Below are 14925 nucleotides of genomic sequence, written 5' to 3'. Positions count from 1 at the left end.
TTTAACTTAGCAAGACAGACCTCCCTTGTGGGGTTCACACCCAACAGGAAAGGAAGCCGAGGTCTCAGGAAATTGGATTTGCAGGTACAAGTCACAAATGTGCAAGAAACATCACATAATGTAACTTCTATTTTGAGTCCCCACTTTGCCTAAGAGATGTCCTTTGTCAATCTGGGATTTCTTCTCTTTCCACAAGGGTCACAGCTGAGTCTTAAGGGTCTTATATAATGCAGAGATGTTGGGAGAGTTTTCTGGTCACTGGGGCCCACACTGCACCCATCCCCTGAGCGGTCCAACATTCCACCTGGTCCCCAGGCAGCAGGACAGGCAGGCTGTTCCCGAGCACTTTCCTGTCCTGTCTGCATGACCCTTGTCAGTGCTGAGGCTCTCCTGACTTCTGTGCCACACGCAAGGACCTGTGAGGCCTCGGCTTCCCCTGAAGTCATTTCTCCTCTGGGGACTACTTGGAGTTTTACTTGACCAGCAAGGCATGAGTTGCTCCGTCTTTCAGATCCTGCAAACCTGTCCAGGGGTTTGGCCTAGTGATTGGGGCCCGGGGCCTCTTCCTTTTGGGACCCTCTGTGCCAATGCCATTGCTGTATCCCCTCCTCTTCTCTCGTCCTTATCCTTAGCTTAGGGAATCTTTTAGTAATCTGGAGGTGAAGAAGGCTCCCTTTTACTTCAGATTTTCTCCCTAATCTTTTGTCTGTGCCTTAAGACTCTTCTGTTAAGACTTTACAGCTTAGGAAGCTCAAAAGCCAGGAAAAAATCCCTTTGTTCTCTGTTTTCTGCAATTCTCTTTTCCTTGGGGCACTGAGCATAGTGATGTGGCTGACTGAAAGGTGAGCCAAGAGATGTAGGTTAGGTGACTATTGCTGTATTAGAAATATCATTTCTTCATATTAGGTTGTAGAGAGTCATATCGCTAGGTTACATGAACCCAAATAGCTGGGATTCAGAACAGAGTCTGCTGTACAGAAGGCACTGAAGAGGGACAGACCCACCTAGCTAGGAGGGGCAAGGAAGGGTTTTTAGGAAGAGGGGAGAAGATTTGAGTGAGGGCTGAGTGATTCCATAATGCCAAGGTGTTGGGGCAGGGTTCTCTCTGGTCACTGGTGTCCATATTGCATTCCTCCACTGATATTTCTGTCATTCCGAGTGGTCCCCAGTCAGGTACTTAGGAGACAGTATCGTGTCTAGCTTGGTCTGTGATAAGTGTCCAGTAGATGTTAGCTAATTGTTAAGAAGTATCTGGACACAAGAGGGAAGAGCAAGGGGGAGACACAGAGGCAGGAAAGACTTGATAGTTTTTGGGGAACTGAGAATAGTTTGGCCGGGCCTGGGCTCAGACAGTGTATGTGGGTGGAGTCGGGCTGAGGCAAGCAGCCAGCTTGAGGTCAAATGGGGAGGTGGGGTCTGGTTTTTATCCCATGGAATACAAGCCATGCGAGGGATTTAAGCAGGAGAGTACCATCATCAGTTTGGTGGGTTTTGTTGTTGTTTTGTTTTATTTTGTTTTTGAAAGGGCATTAGCTAGCACAGAGGAAGGACTTTGAAGAGAGTTTGGAGGACAAAAGTGTGGTGACACAGCTGTTGCAATATTTGAGAGAGAGATAGTGAAGGCTTCTTGAGGCCATGTCATTGAAAGGAGGGGACACATTTAGGAGCTCTTAGGAGGTGGATTTTCTCAGACTTAGTGAGAAATTCAAAGTGTGGGGTTGTGATGGTCAGAGAAAAGGAAGGTACATCTCTAGTGGCTCTTGGGTTGATCGTAGGATGGTGTGGCAGGCATGAGGTTATTCACAGATCTCTCAGTCTTCCTGCTCCTTCCAGACACCTGGTGAGTGTGCTTCACCTCCCCCTTGATGTTAGCCATGGCATGTGCTTGCATTGGAGGATGAAGTGTAAGTGAGGCTTGAAGAGCCAGCCAGGCTTTGTCATGGTGACTAGCAATGTTCCACGTGGTAGCTGCCTTCTCATCCTGAGACCCTGAGGGATGAAGACAATGACTCAGAGCAGACCTCACCCACCCAGTCTACCGCTGATGACCTGCAGCAAGAATGAGAAATAAACCCAGTGGGTTGCAGCCACTGCAATTTGAAGCCATTACCACAACGTACCTAGACTGTCATGCATGACCAAGTCGAAGAGCAACAGGGAAGGTGGGACCATTTCCTGGAGAGCAGGTCTCCCCTTAGCAGGGCTAGAGCAGCAGCTTTCACCTCTGCGTTCCTTAGGCTGTAGATGATGGGGTTCAGTGAGGGGGTCACGACCCCATAGAACAATGCAATAATCTTATCCAGGTTGGGGTCCTTGGCCTTGGGCTTCAAGTACATGAAGGAGATGGTCCCATAGAAAACCACCACCACTGTGAGGTGGGCAGAGCAGGTGGAAAAGGCTTTGCACCGGCCTGCAGCAGAGGGCACTCTAAGGATGGCTGCAAGGATGAAAATGTAGGACAGGCAGATGAGGAGGAGGGGAGCCAGCGTCAGAACAGCTGTGGCCAAGATTAATATCAATGCATTGAGAGAGATGTCCCCACAGGACAGTTTCAGCACTGCCAAGACCTCACAGAAGAAGTGGTTGATGATATTGTGACTACAGAAGGGTAGGCTCCAGGTGAGAAGGGACTGCAGCAGTGAAATGGCAAAACCTGTCCCCCAGCTCAGCACTGCCATCCACAAGCACGTCTGCCTACTCATGATCTCTGGGTACCTAAGTGGCTGGCAGATAGCCACATAACGGTCATATGCCATCACAGCCAAAAGCAGGCACTCCGTGGAGCCCAGTGCCAGGGTCAGGTACATCTGAAGGGCACAACCAAGGAAGGAGATGGTCCTTTGGGCTCCCAGGAAGTTGACTAGCATGAGAGGCACAAAGGATGATGTGCCACAGATGTCCATGAGGGCGAGGTTGCTGAGAAAGAAGTACATGGGGCTGTGCAGGCGGGGGTCCAGCACGTTCAGCCCGATGAGAAGGGAGTTCCCCAGCACATTCATGGAGTAGATGCCCAGGCAGAGCACAAACAGGACCATCTCTAGGTTATGGTGCTCGTGTAGCCCCAGCAAGACGTATTCTGTCACAGCCGTCTGGTTTGCCATCTCATTCTCCCTCCTTCCCTGTCTGGACCACACAGCTCTCAGAAAAAGCTCTTGCTGGCCTGGAAGCCGAGTAGCCTGGATGTGTGCCCTTGGGGCAGATCAGCCCTGCCCCTGCAACTCAGTTTCTTTATCTGCATAATGAGAGGATTGGGCCAAAGGCCTGTAAGCTGGCCCTCAGCTCTGCCCTAAGTTGTGATGTAACTTAGGGAGATGAGGCACATTCTAGACCCCTGGGCTCTTTTGTTGTTCTCCCCAGGGTGGGTGCAGCGGCGACAAGAGGAGGATTCATGTTTGGCACCCTCCTTTGTAAGATAGAGTTCTTGGCTGTTAAGGGAAGCATCTTTTCTAGGTTATGACTCCATATGGTAGAATTTTGCTTATGGCATTTCAGATTCATTCATATGATGAATGTATTTTGAATACTTATTCTGTGTTAAGGCTTGTTTAGGTGCTGTGGGTACACCAGTAAGAAAAAGAAATGGACGGAAACATACCACACCTGTCCATGAATTTGGTAAGATGAACTTTGGAAGGCCTGTGAGTGCTGAGTAATGCTCACCTAGTGTTCCTTTGGGCATTAAGGGTCAAACATTTCCACTCCACAGGATGTGTGATCATCTCTCTTTAAGGAATGGTAGGCCATCTGTTGAATTTTTTCCCCTTCCCTCATCCACTGATTTTTAGAAGATCATACAAGAACATAAAATTCCAGGAGAACTACTGGTCACAGGGCTTAACCCTGGTCATGCAAGCCAAATGACTCACTTCTTGGCTTCCATATTGCCTTGTAGGAGAAATTATATTGGCAGTGATGTCTCAGGAGGAGGGAAAGCCAGATTCTAATCTGGCAGGGGCGTTGTCATTCAGTGACTAGTTTTAAAAGGGAGGGGTGGGCAGAGGCGGCAGTTCTCAGGTGGCTTTCATTGCTCTTCTGAGCTGGTCTCTTTGCTTCCTTGGGAAGTACCAGTGTCAGGAGAGAGCCCTCATGTCCCTGAGGCACAGCAGTCTTGTTAGGCAGGAAGGCTGTCTTATGGCTCAGGTGACCCCTGGTTTAGAGCAGAAACAGGAGCTAAGTGTGACATTTAACATACAGAAGATATAATCACATCACTTCTGGGTTGACTGTGAGGCCATTGCCCTGCGATAGCATTGGAGTTCTGTCTGTCTGTCAGGGCTGGATTTCCCCCCTCATTCCTCTTCCTCAATGCTTCTAGCATTTGTAGGAGCCAGCAGGCTCATCCTTTACTGAATAAATCTTGTCTTTTCCCAGTGCTACATCTTGTCCAAGAAGTTCCCTTTTATTTTTTTAATTTTTATTTATTTATTTTTAAGTAAGCTTCATGCCCAGCCTGGGGCTCAACATAGGGCATGAAATCACAACCCTGAGATCAAGACCTGAGATTGAGAGTCGGATGCTTAATTGACGGAGCCACCCAGAAATTCCCTTTTAGAGGCATGTCCTCCCTCCCTTCTCCACTGGGGGCTTCCTGACCATCCCTCAGGGCCCTGTTTATTCTCTCTTCTCCCTCCTGTTCCTTGAGGGGTTACATGCTCCCTTCTTGTGCTCGCTCAGCCGTTGGCTGTCCCTCTGTGTTCTTCCACAGTGTGCTGTGCACTCGTCTCCTCTACTAGAGAGAAGGACCCTGGTTCCTTCCCACACCTCCTACAGTGAGTGCTACCAAGAGCAGTCACTCAACAGATATTCAATGCACGATTCAAAAAGCCTAGCTTTGCACCCCAGCATCACTCAGCACTAATTAGCTGTGTGAGATTGACAAGTCACATGGCTTATCTGAGACCCAGAATCCCTTTGAAAAATGGAGGAGCTGTGTAGCTCAGATGAGGCAGACCTGCAAAGGTGCTAGTGAGCTGCCTAGTGCTACACGTCTGAGGGTCCAGATCAAAGGCTGCATCTTCAGCCACAGAGCACCTGCTCGATCTGTGCTCACCACCTCCTGACAAGGGTTCCAGCATCTGTCATGACCCCCTCCACCCCCAGAGCTGGTGCCGCTGTTCCCTCCTCTGACCTGAATTAGGGTGATTTTAAGGGTGTTTCTGGAGCATACAGAGCAGCTGATTAATCTGGGTCAGCGCTGGACCTTACATCTTATCCACATGAACAGTTACTGGTAGGGTTTCTCTTGCTGAGGTTCGGCAAAAAGATAAAGAATTGCCTGAGTGTGATGGTGGCTCATTCATTCACTCATTAAACAGATAACTGTGGAGCAGTTAGTTACCACACGCCACGCCCTGTGCTCAGAGCTGAGAATACAGCAGAGGCAGGAGCGGCTTACGCCCTAACAGTTTACACTCATTCCCTCACACTAGGTGACCTTGGACATGTCCCTTCCTCTCTCTGGGCTTTAGAAACCTCTGAGGTTCTCTTTGAGCCTGGGATGTAAAGGCAAAGTAAAACTTGAAATCTATAAAGAAGCTAAAAGGAAGTCTCTTTTCTATGTTATGACTTCACATGTGTGAATTATGCCTACAGCATTTCAGATGCAAGAAAAAGGGCTTGGTCTTTTCTGGTGTGTTTTTACAAAATGAGCTATGTTAACTTCAGATTCTGACACCCAACACAGGTGTGTGTGTGTGTGTGTGTGTGTGTGTGTGTGTGTGTGTGCGCGCGCGTGCGCACATGTGCAGAAGGGGGGTCCCAAGAAGGTGAAAGGTGAGAAACCACCTGTCTCCACATTTCTCTCCCTCGCCCTCATCTCTAACAAAAAGACCAAGTGTGAATGGCAGAGGAATTTGAGGACTTCTGAGAATAGGCTGTGGCCTGCCCACTTGCCCCATCTCCCCTACACACACATCCTCCAGCCTCACCAGCCCCCTCCCCATTAATGGACAAAGCCCACACGCTCCTATCTCATCCTTCTTCCCATACTCTTTCTCAACCTGGAGTGGGCCTTTCTCTTTCACTCAGCATTCAAGGCTTTGCTCTCACACCCCTCCTCTGTACAGCCTGCTCTGATGTTCTTAGAACTGACCATCCCAACCTTGTGATGTTTACCGCTATAAGTATGGGCTAACCACGTTCTGCCCTGCATTGTAGTGTGTTGTCTCTCTCTCCTCAAGGGACTGTGAGCTGTTTTAATCAAAGGGTTGTGTCCAATTCATCACTGTTACCTTTGGTGCCTGTACTCAGGCAGTGTCAATGATGGACATTTGAGATCTGCTGCTCCAAATCCTGGTCCCAGATGTCTCACTTTGAGATCACCTCCTCCATCAACACACACAGAGCAATGGAGGATGCAGCTGTTGTGATTGCTGGGAGAAGAACTCTGGGGGTGCCAAGTCTGCTCCCTGTCATGGCCCCTGCTCTTTCTGAAGAGCTAAGTAAGAGGTAGTGGGTTCCCTCACAATTTAGGAGTGTGATAATAATACATTCATGGAACTTGGAACCAGCTCATGGGGTGACAGGCTTATGGCCCCAAAGAAATAAGCCTGTGTCTAGAAAATGCCATGTGTCCATGTAACTGACAGCTTTGATTCTGCTCCATGGTCACAAGGTGGGCCCCAGGGAGCAGCTGCTGTTCTTTAACCTCAGTTAAGATGAGCTAGGTTTTGCTGCAGTAACACCTAATCTTAGTGGCTTATCATGGCAAAGGTTTATTTTTTTCTTGTGCTACATGTCCTTTGTAGGTCTCCATTCCATGTTGTCCTCCCCAGAGACCCTGGCTGATGGGGGCTACAGTGTCTGGACATCACAGGTTGTGATGGCTGGGGAAGAACACAGTAGGGCATTCACACCAGCAGTTACATGCTCCACCCCAGAAGTGATGTGTGTCACCTCTGCCCACACTTTACTGGCCCTGTATTATCCTATGACATGGCTGGGAGGAGGAGAACCCGAAATATTGCTGAGTGTTTGGGTACCCTTTTGTCTCAGAATACACTCAGAAAACCACTCTGGCATCTATCTGCCAATGTCTCATGCTCTGTCATGTCCTGGAAAATTAGGTTCACACAGAGATAGCAAACTGAGTGTCTCTGAGAATAATTGTCTAATTTCACACCCCAAGTTTAGACCTCCTGAGAGTCCAGGTGATGCCATAAACTAGGACCAACAGTCCTGGGACAGGAGCAACGGATTGTTGCCTTTGTTCTGCTGTATGACTTTGGCCAAATTTCTCCTTCTGTGAGCGGAACCACTCAATTGGATGACCTCTAGTACCCTATAACCTCTGAAACATTTCCTCACTCTGTCTAGCACCTTCCAACCCTGAGGTCTGACAGATCCAGGGTTACTTTGCAAGGTAAATATGTCAATTTCATTGACTGGTGAATCTAGCTTGAACAATTTGGTATTTTATTTTAGGGTTCCCAGATTATTTTAAAAGAAAGGTGATGGGCATAAGAGGACCGAAACTTCTGTTACAAGTTCCCTGACATGACTGGAATAGAATTCGCTGCTTCCTCGCTGGACGGCAGAGCAGGTGAGCTTGGGCTTTGGAGTCAGACCAACCAGGGCCCAAGTCCCAGACCTGCTGTTTGCTGACAGCTTTCTGAGCCTCACTTCCCTTACCTGTAAAGTGGAGATAAGAATAGTGTTTCCTTGTGGGGTTGTTTTGAGGATCCAGTGAGATGAGGAATGCAGAGCTGCCTGGCACAAGGTAAGTAGTCAGTAAGTGGTAGCCGATATTACTAGTATCATTATGTCCTCTCTCACAAGCAAATTTTCTGGTTTTCATACGCTGAAAAAAGATTTCATGAGAATAGTCCCCACGCTAGATCAGTTGTCCTTACCTCACACCTATTGCCCAGTGGCATTAGCACCTACAGGTGGCTGGAGCAGGCTGCCAGGCATGCTGACCCAAGGCTTGGGAGACAGCGGTGGCAAGTGCTGAGCTCATTACCAGCAGACACACTGTTCTGGGATGGGCCAGGGCCAAGGCCTCCAGGATCAGCCTCTCAGTCCCCTGCCACATAGCTCCCCTGCTCTGGGCCCTGGGGGACCTCTCAGTCCCTGCCCAATTTAAAGTTCAAACTCTGGAACTACACAAGTTTGTGGGTTTGGCAGCTGTGGGGCTTGGAGACCCCAAGATTCTCGTGCTTCCTCAGGAGGGCTTGGCTGCAGTGAGGTGGGCACAGGAGAGGCACTGGACAGAAAATCTGCTTAGGTCTCCTTGCTGTCCTGCCCCTGGGACCTCAGGACTGGAGTTCATGGCCCCCTGCCCTAGCCCTGGGTGTCTTGGTGTGTGAAAACGGGGGTCCTCATTCAGGAATGTTGTGAGGATCAGGACTCATGAAAGTGTGGCAAAGTGAATCACTGTCTAGAGTATGAGGCCCCGAGCACTTGTGAGGGAGATTAAGTCAGAGATTTAATCATGGGTCTCTATAGGTTTCCCTTCCCCTCCCCTCCCTTCCCCTCCCCTTCCCTTCCCTTCCCATCCCTTCCATCTCCTTCTGTTTCCTTTCCTTTCCCTTTCCTTCACTTAAAATTTCTTAAAGTATATTTCAAGAGAGAAAGAGAGTGTGCATGCGTGTGCACATGAGGGAGTGCATGAGTGCAAGGGAAGGGCGAGAGAGAGGGGAAAGAGAGAAAGTCCCAAGCAGGCTCTGCACTGTCAGCACAGAGCCCAATGTGGGGCTCGAATTCATGAACTGTGAGATCATGACCTGAGACAAAACCAAGATTTGGACACTTAATCAACTGAGTCACCCCGGCGCCCCTCCCTTTTCTGCATAATAAAGAATAACAACTTGACGATGCAGTTTAGGGACTACAACCCAGCCTTCACTAAAACAGTGGCAGCTACAGATTTTTCCGTTATACTATGATTTGTCCTTTGAAATTATTATCAAGATCACAGGGAGCATTTATCAAGATCAAAGTAAAGCATTCGAAGATTGGTACCATTTGTTTTCTCCATGCTCATGGACCAGCACCCTCTTGCCGCCCAACTTACTTGGAGCCCAGCACTCTCCCTTGGGGCTCTCATCTTCTCCATCTCTGTCTCAGGGGGTAGCAGTGCTATCCACCCAAATAAGCCAGAAACCCAAGCTTCAACCCACAGGCCACTCTCTCCCTGGTCCACCCCTATAATCATCTGTAGATCCCCCAAATATTTCCCAGCCGCCCTCTCTCTGCTTGGGTGCCTGGCCAGGCCTCACGAGAGCCTGGATTTTGGCAATGGCTTCCTCACTGCCTGCCCCTCAGGCTGGAGGCCCTCTCATCTGTGCTCTACTCTGCAGCCAGAGGATCCTCCATTTCTTAAAAATGAATCACATTATTTTTAAGTTCAAAGTCATATTCAGGTTATAAATATTAGAAATATTAGAATTAGTTATATAAGGAAACAATCTTTAACCAATAATCCTTTCTAACCCCACCACCCAATGGAAACAACTCTTAATATTTTGTCATAGTTTCCCAGAATTTTTTGTATATATACTTATTCATAAATCCATAACAAAATACTTAAACAAATAATATTGGGATCTCAGTGAATACAGAGTTATGAATTCTGCTTTTTTCTAGTTAATTACAATGGGAGCATTTTCCATTATCAAATACTCTTCAGAAAATAAGAACTTTTTGAAGGCTGCATTATAAATCGCTTCTCGGCCTTTTGGCTAAGATCAAGTGTGAAGGCTGCATTATATTATATCACTGGACACTACCAGGATTTATTTGGACATTCTTCTATGATTAATGTTAAGATTCTTACAACTTTCTGTTACTATAAATAATGCAGATTAGTGTCTCTGTCTCTCTCTATATATACATATACATCCTTATTCATAGATCTTTGCATCTTTAATGATCCTATTAGACTAAGTCCTAGAAGTTGACTTGCTCGGTCACAGAGTCCAGCAATTTTTAAGTCTATTGAATCATACTTCTGACTGATTTTGCCAGAAATATATATTAACTTATTCCCACCTTCACCAGCAGTAGATGCCATTACCTCTTCACTGCACATTCATTACCAACAGACATTTAAGAAGTTCACCAATTTCATGAGTGAAAATGGTATCTAATCACTAATCTAAAGGTAAATGTGATTTTAACCTGCCAATGCGCATCTGATAACATCCAGATTCCTGTCCTGGCATCAAAGTTGGATATAGGGATGGGCAGCCTTCACTCGGGCCTGGTCACAAAGGGCCTGGTCACAAAGGGCTTCAGCGAGCAGGCCATGCCGCTTTCCTCCGTGCCTCTGTTCTGACCAACATGAGAGGCAGAAAGAGGGACTGGAAGGGAACAGAGGGCTCAAGCAAGGACTCTGCTACCTGCCGCAGGGGGCAGGAGAGCTGGACTGCTTCTTGGAGGCCAAGGCCAGCTTCCCCATCATACAGACAATACCACTGAGGCCAGAGGTGGGCAGGGAAGGGAGCTGCTCTGTGACTCTGAATCCATTTCCACTGTGTGCTCACTGAGTTCTCAGAAAGGAAAGCTGAGAAGTGGCTGAGCACTGGAAGGGGTGGCTTTGGTGGGACCCGTGTAATGGGGTAGGGAAGGATAGAGCAAGTCTCCCCAAAGACGGGTGAGGTCTGCCTGCTGGGCTGGGAGGCGTGGAAGCGGCTGCTGTTGCAGCTCAAGAGAGACGTTGGGAACACAGGCCCAGGGCTGCTCAGGGTGATGGGTGCCCTGGTGGCCAGGCGGGTCCAGAAATCATGGATTCTGGGTCTTATCACTTCCTCTCCTGTTACCTCACTGGGTACCATGCCTGTCATCTCCGAACTCTATCTCAGCTCTGCTCAGATTCAGGAAGGACTCCAGGCTCTGCCACTGTCACCCCTACACTGATGTGTTTGTGTGTTTATTTAAGAAACCTATGGGAGCCCTAGGCTGGGCAGGGCTGGGCTGTGGGCCAGAGTGGATTCTTCCCCTCCTTACTCTTATAGTAACATGGAAAATAAGACAGGAGGAGCTCAGTGCTGCCTCGTGGGAAGAACCAAGAAGAGCACAGAGCTGGGCAGTGCTGGTCAATCCCAGGACTCATAGTTGGCTGGCGTGTGTGGCTGTCAGGAGGGAGAATTGGCGGCAGAAGCCTGGGGGTTAGGACCAGCAGGGCCAGCTTGTGGAGGCCTTGAATGCCCCACTGAGGAGCTTTTACTTTGTCCTGAGAGCAGTGGGCAACCATTTGGGGGGTTCAGTCAGGAGAGGATGTGATCACATGTGCTTTTCAAAATGGTCCCTCTTGGATGTGAGGGCGATCTGGCTGTGACATCTGTCACTCCATTGATCACCAGGGTTGATTCGGCTGATCTAGCTGGCTAGGCGGGTGTCCCCTTCCTCCCTCACCACTCCATGTGCGTCCCTCCCGAAGCTGCATGCTTGGTCAAAGAGGATGACCTTCCCCGATAGAGGAGGACTGTTCTTCAGTCAAGGGTATACGAGTAGCTGCGCTCCCCTGCTAGAACCTCCAAACAAGCTCTCAAAATGGTCCCTCTGGGTGCCCCAGGAAGGATAGAGTGGAAGGAGATGGAGAGTGAAGTCTGGAGGCCAGCCAGGAACTGGTGTAATGGTGCAGGCAGTGATGTTGAGAGCTGGCCGGGGTGATGCCAGGGGCGCTTTGTGAGCCCTTCCGTGGCAGCACCAGGGGGACTTAGTGCTGGCTTTCTGAGATGAAAGTTCCAGCCCCACAGCCCTTTGCCCCACTTATCCTCCCCGTAGGCATATAAAGGCCTAACCCACCATCCTGAAGAACCCAGACATCCCTCACTTAGAGGTCCAACACCTACCCCACACTTTCCTGGCAGCCTCCTTCACTTCCTTGTTCCTCAGGCTGTAGATGACAGGGTTCAGCATGGGTGTGACTACGGCATAGAGGACTGTGAAGACCTCATCAGAGATGTGTGCTTCCTTGCTCTTGGGTTTCATGTACGTGAATATCACAGTACCATAGAAAAGCATCACCACAGCCAGGTGCGCCGAGCAGGTGGAGAAAGCTTTGCGGCGCCCAGCGGCTGAGGGCACCCTCAGGATGGTGGCCAGAATAAGTGTGTAGGACAGGCAGATGAATGCCAGGGGGACAGGCAGCAGCAGAATGGCACCCACCAGCAGGAAAACTTCACTGACTGACGTGTCACCACATGCCAGCTTCAGCACTGCCAGGATCTCACAGGTGAAGTGACTAACCACATGGTGGCCACAGAAGGGCAGCCTCATGGCAATGACTGTCTCAGTCACTGACTTGAAGAGACACAGGACCCAGGCGGTTCCCGCCAAGAATAAGCAGAGCCGGTGGCTCATGAGTATGGGGTACCTGAGTGGCCGGCAAATGGCCAGGTAGCGATCGTAGGCCATGATAGCAAGCAGTAGACACTCTGTGGAGCCTGTGGACAGGCTCAGACACATCTGGATTGCACAGCCAATAAAGGAGATGGTCTTCTGGGCTGACAGGAGGTGGACCAGCATCAGAGGCACAAAGGTGGATGTGTAGCAGATGTCCAGGAGGGAGAGGTTGCTCAGGAAGAAGTACATGGGTGTGTGCAGGCGGGCATCCAAGACACTCACTGCCACAATGGTGGTGTTCCCCAGCAGGGTCACCAGGTACATGGCTGAGCACAGAGGGAAGAGCAGGTGTTCCAGGGCTGGGTAGCCAGAAAATCCTTTCAGAAAGAACTCAGAGATCTCTGTCCTATTGACCAGCTCCATACTACAGTGCTCAGAGGGGCATGCAGATGGGATGGAGGGAAAGAGGGTGTAGGGTGGTGGAAATCCCACAGAACCTCTTTTGGGTTGGGGTGCCTCGTGGTTCAGTTGGTTGAGCGTCTGACTTTGGCTCAGGTCATGGCTTCACAGTTTGAGTTCAAGCCCTGCGTCAGTCTCTGTGCTGACAACACAGAGCCTGCTTTAGATCCTCTGTCTCCTCTTTCTCTCTGCCCTTCCCCTGCTCATGCGCTCTCTCTCTGTCTATCAAAAATAAATAAACATTAAAAAAAAGAACCTCTTTTGGGTTGAGGTATATTGCTAGGGCCTCTTCCAGCTTTTACACACAGTCTGTCCTCGAGTTCGGATAATCTGCACACCTCTAGGTCGCAATTCATCCGTGTGAAAAGTGAGCATTGATCTGGATCAGCATTTCTCTAAGAGAGTGTTGATGGAAATGTTAGTAGGCAATCTGAAAAATTAATTTGAGATACCACTAGATTAATTGAAAGTAAATAAAGTTCTTTACTGCAGGACTTCTCAGAGCCTTATATACTAATGTGACTTGTGACTTTCCAAAAGTGGTACAGGGTATGTAATTCCCAAACTTATTTGACCATGGATATCATTCTTTTTACATTAATCTATAGCAGACATGTATTCTACTAACATAGTTTAGGGAAAATAGTATACTGGATCACAGGTTCTCAAATCACTGAGTACCAGAATCACCTGGAAAGTTTGTTAAAACACATTGTGGAGCTCCATCTGCAGAGTTTCTGACTCAGTTTGGCTGGCTGATTTTGCTTTTGCTGGGCACGGTGCCACACTTGAGAATCCCTGGGCTAGATGGTTCCTGAGGTTCCTCTTGGCTTTAAGGAAACTCTGAGCTGTTTTACACTGTTCCCACTGTTGGGAATGCCCTTTTCCTTTATTTCTCAGCTTGCAGAAATCTGATTTGTGTCTTCAGGTTAGCTCTGGTCTCATGCATGAAGCATACTTTGTGCCTCCCATGGGAGGGGCTGTGACCTCTGAGCGTATCAGTGGGCTCATCCAGCCTGTCCTGTTAATCAGCTACTATGTGTGGATTGACCTTCAGAATCTTCCTTCATCGTGGGCTTTTGGGCTGAAATTTGAAGGACTAGTTGGCCTGGCCCCAAACCTCCTCTTTCCTGTGGGCCTGAGCCAGAGATGCTTTGACTTCATGAACTCCTAGGGCATCAGCATGGAAAACCCTCTGAGAGGTGAAGCCTTTGGATCTCATTGCACAGGTAGAAAGCTGAGGTCACATCATGAGTCCCTGGCAAGGTGAGCCTAGGATCTAGTCCTCCCAAAGGCGTGGCACCTACAGCATGCTCACAGCAGAGGTTTGCTTCCGTCAAGCATCAGATGTTGGTTGATCTTTTATCACAATGGGTGAACATTACGATAAAGTTCTCCCCCATTCTTCCCTCAGTCTTCTTACCGGGTAATGAGCACAAGTCAACATGTCCCAGGTACTTAGTGTTTTGGACACTTGCAAGATATCAATAAACCCATGGGGGGCACTCTCTGAGCCTGAACCTAGAGTGAGCACCAATTCCTGTTGGTTCCTTACTTGCATGAGAGTTTTCTTCTTCTATTCCTCCTGTGTTTATCCGTTCCAGAATGAAGGAGAGGTTGAGCTCCAACCACATAGCAGGCATCATGCTAGGCATTAGGGGAACATACATGCTCCCAGCCACTAAATTCAAACCATTCCTATGCAGAAATAGTCTCCAGTTTCCATGCCGAGCCTCATCCTGCTTCTGTTTGCATGCTTCTAGTGATAGGAAGCCTACTTCTCCTGTGGACATACTTTTCTTCTTCCTTTTATCTCTCTCTTTCTATCAAGCCATGCCAAGAGTCACAAAAATCCTTCCTAATATGGAGTCTCTGGGTGTTACTGGGCCTGTACCTCCTAGCAAGGTGCAGGCTGAGCAGCCTCTGTGTAAACACAGGGTCCAGGGCGCTGGGTCCTACTGCAGGAATGAGGGCCCCCTTGCAGCAGGGAGAGCTCTGCCCTAGTCTTGAGACCTCAGATAGAAGGTCTGGCCTCTGCTTGACTGTGTCTAGAGATGTTGTGTGGTAAGGGAATGTGATCTGAAAGCTCCCTCAAAGATTCGGCCAGGAAACCTGAGACCAGACTCCTGGAGGGGCACCACTATTTAATGGAGTGTCAGTAGCAGCAGGCACTGTGAC

General features: G+C 48.9%; 2 protein-coding genes and 1 long non-coding RNA gene across 3 annotated transcripts; all 3 read right to left on the bottom strand.

Annotated features, from left to right (window-relative positions):
• Positions 1-1480: 1480 nt before the first annotated feature.
• Positions 1481-3213, bottom strand: LOC115276522 (olfactory receptor 13C7-like). The gene is made up of 2 exons (XM_029920558.1): positions 2121-3213; positions 1481-1989 (listed from the first exon to the last, which is right to left on the bottom strand). The coding sequence occupies exon 1, from the start codon at positions 3099-3101 to the stop codon at positions 2121-2123; it is 981 nt and encodes a 326-aa protein (XP_029776418.1). The 5' UTR covers positions 3102-3213; the 3' UTR covers positions 1481-1989.
• Positions 3214-3881: 668 nt separating this feature from the next.
• On the bottom strand, positions 3882-6412 carry LOC115276524. Its single transcript, XR_003901979.1, has 2 exons — positions 6231-6412; positions 3882-4147 (listed from the first exon to the last, which is right to left on the bottom strand). It is a non-coding gene; the product is annotated as an uncharacterized LOC115276524 (long non-coding RNA).
• Positions 6413-11772: 5360 nt separating this feature from the next.
• Positions 11773-12711, bottom strand: LOC115276372 (olfactory receptor 13J1). Its single transcript, XM_029920385.1, has one exon. The coding sequence runs from the start codon at positions 12709-12711 to the stop codon at positions 11773-11775; it is 939 nt and encodes a 312-aa protein (XP_029776245.1).
• Positions 12712-14925: the final 2214 nt, after the last annotated feature.

Source organism: Suricata suricatta, chromosome 13 (genome assembly GCF_006229205.1).
Source record: "Suricata suricatta isolate VVHF042 chromosome 13, meerkat_22Aug2017_6uvM2_HiC, whole genome shotgun sequence".
NCBI lineage: Eukaryota > Metazoa > Chordata > Mammalia > Carnivora > Herpestidae > Suricata > Suricata suricatta.
Note: the sequence above shows the minus strand (reverse complement) of the source record. Positions and strands in the feature narration are given on the sequence as shown.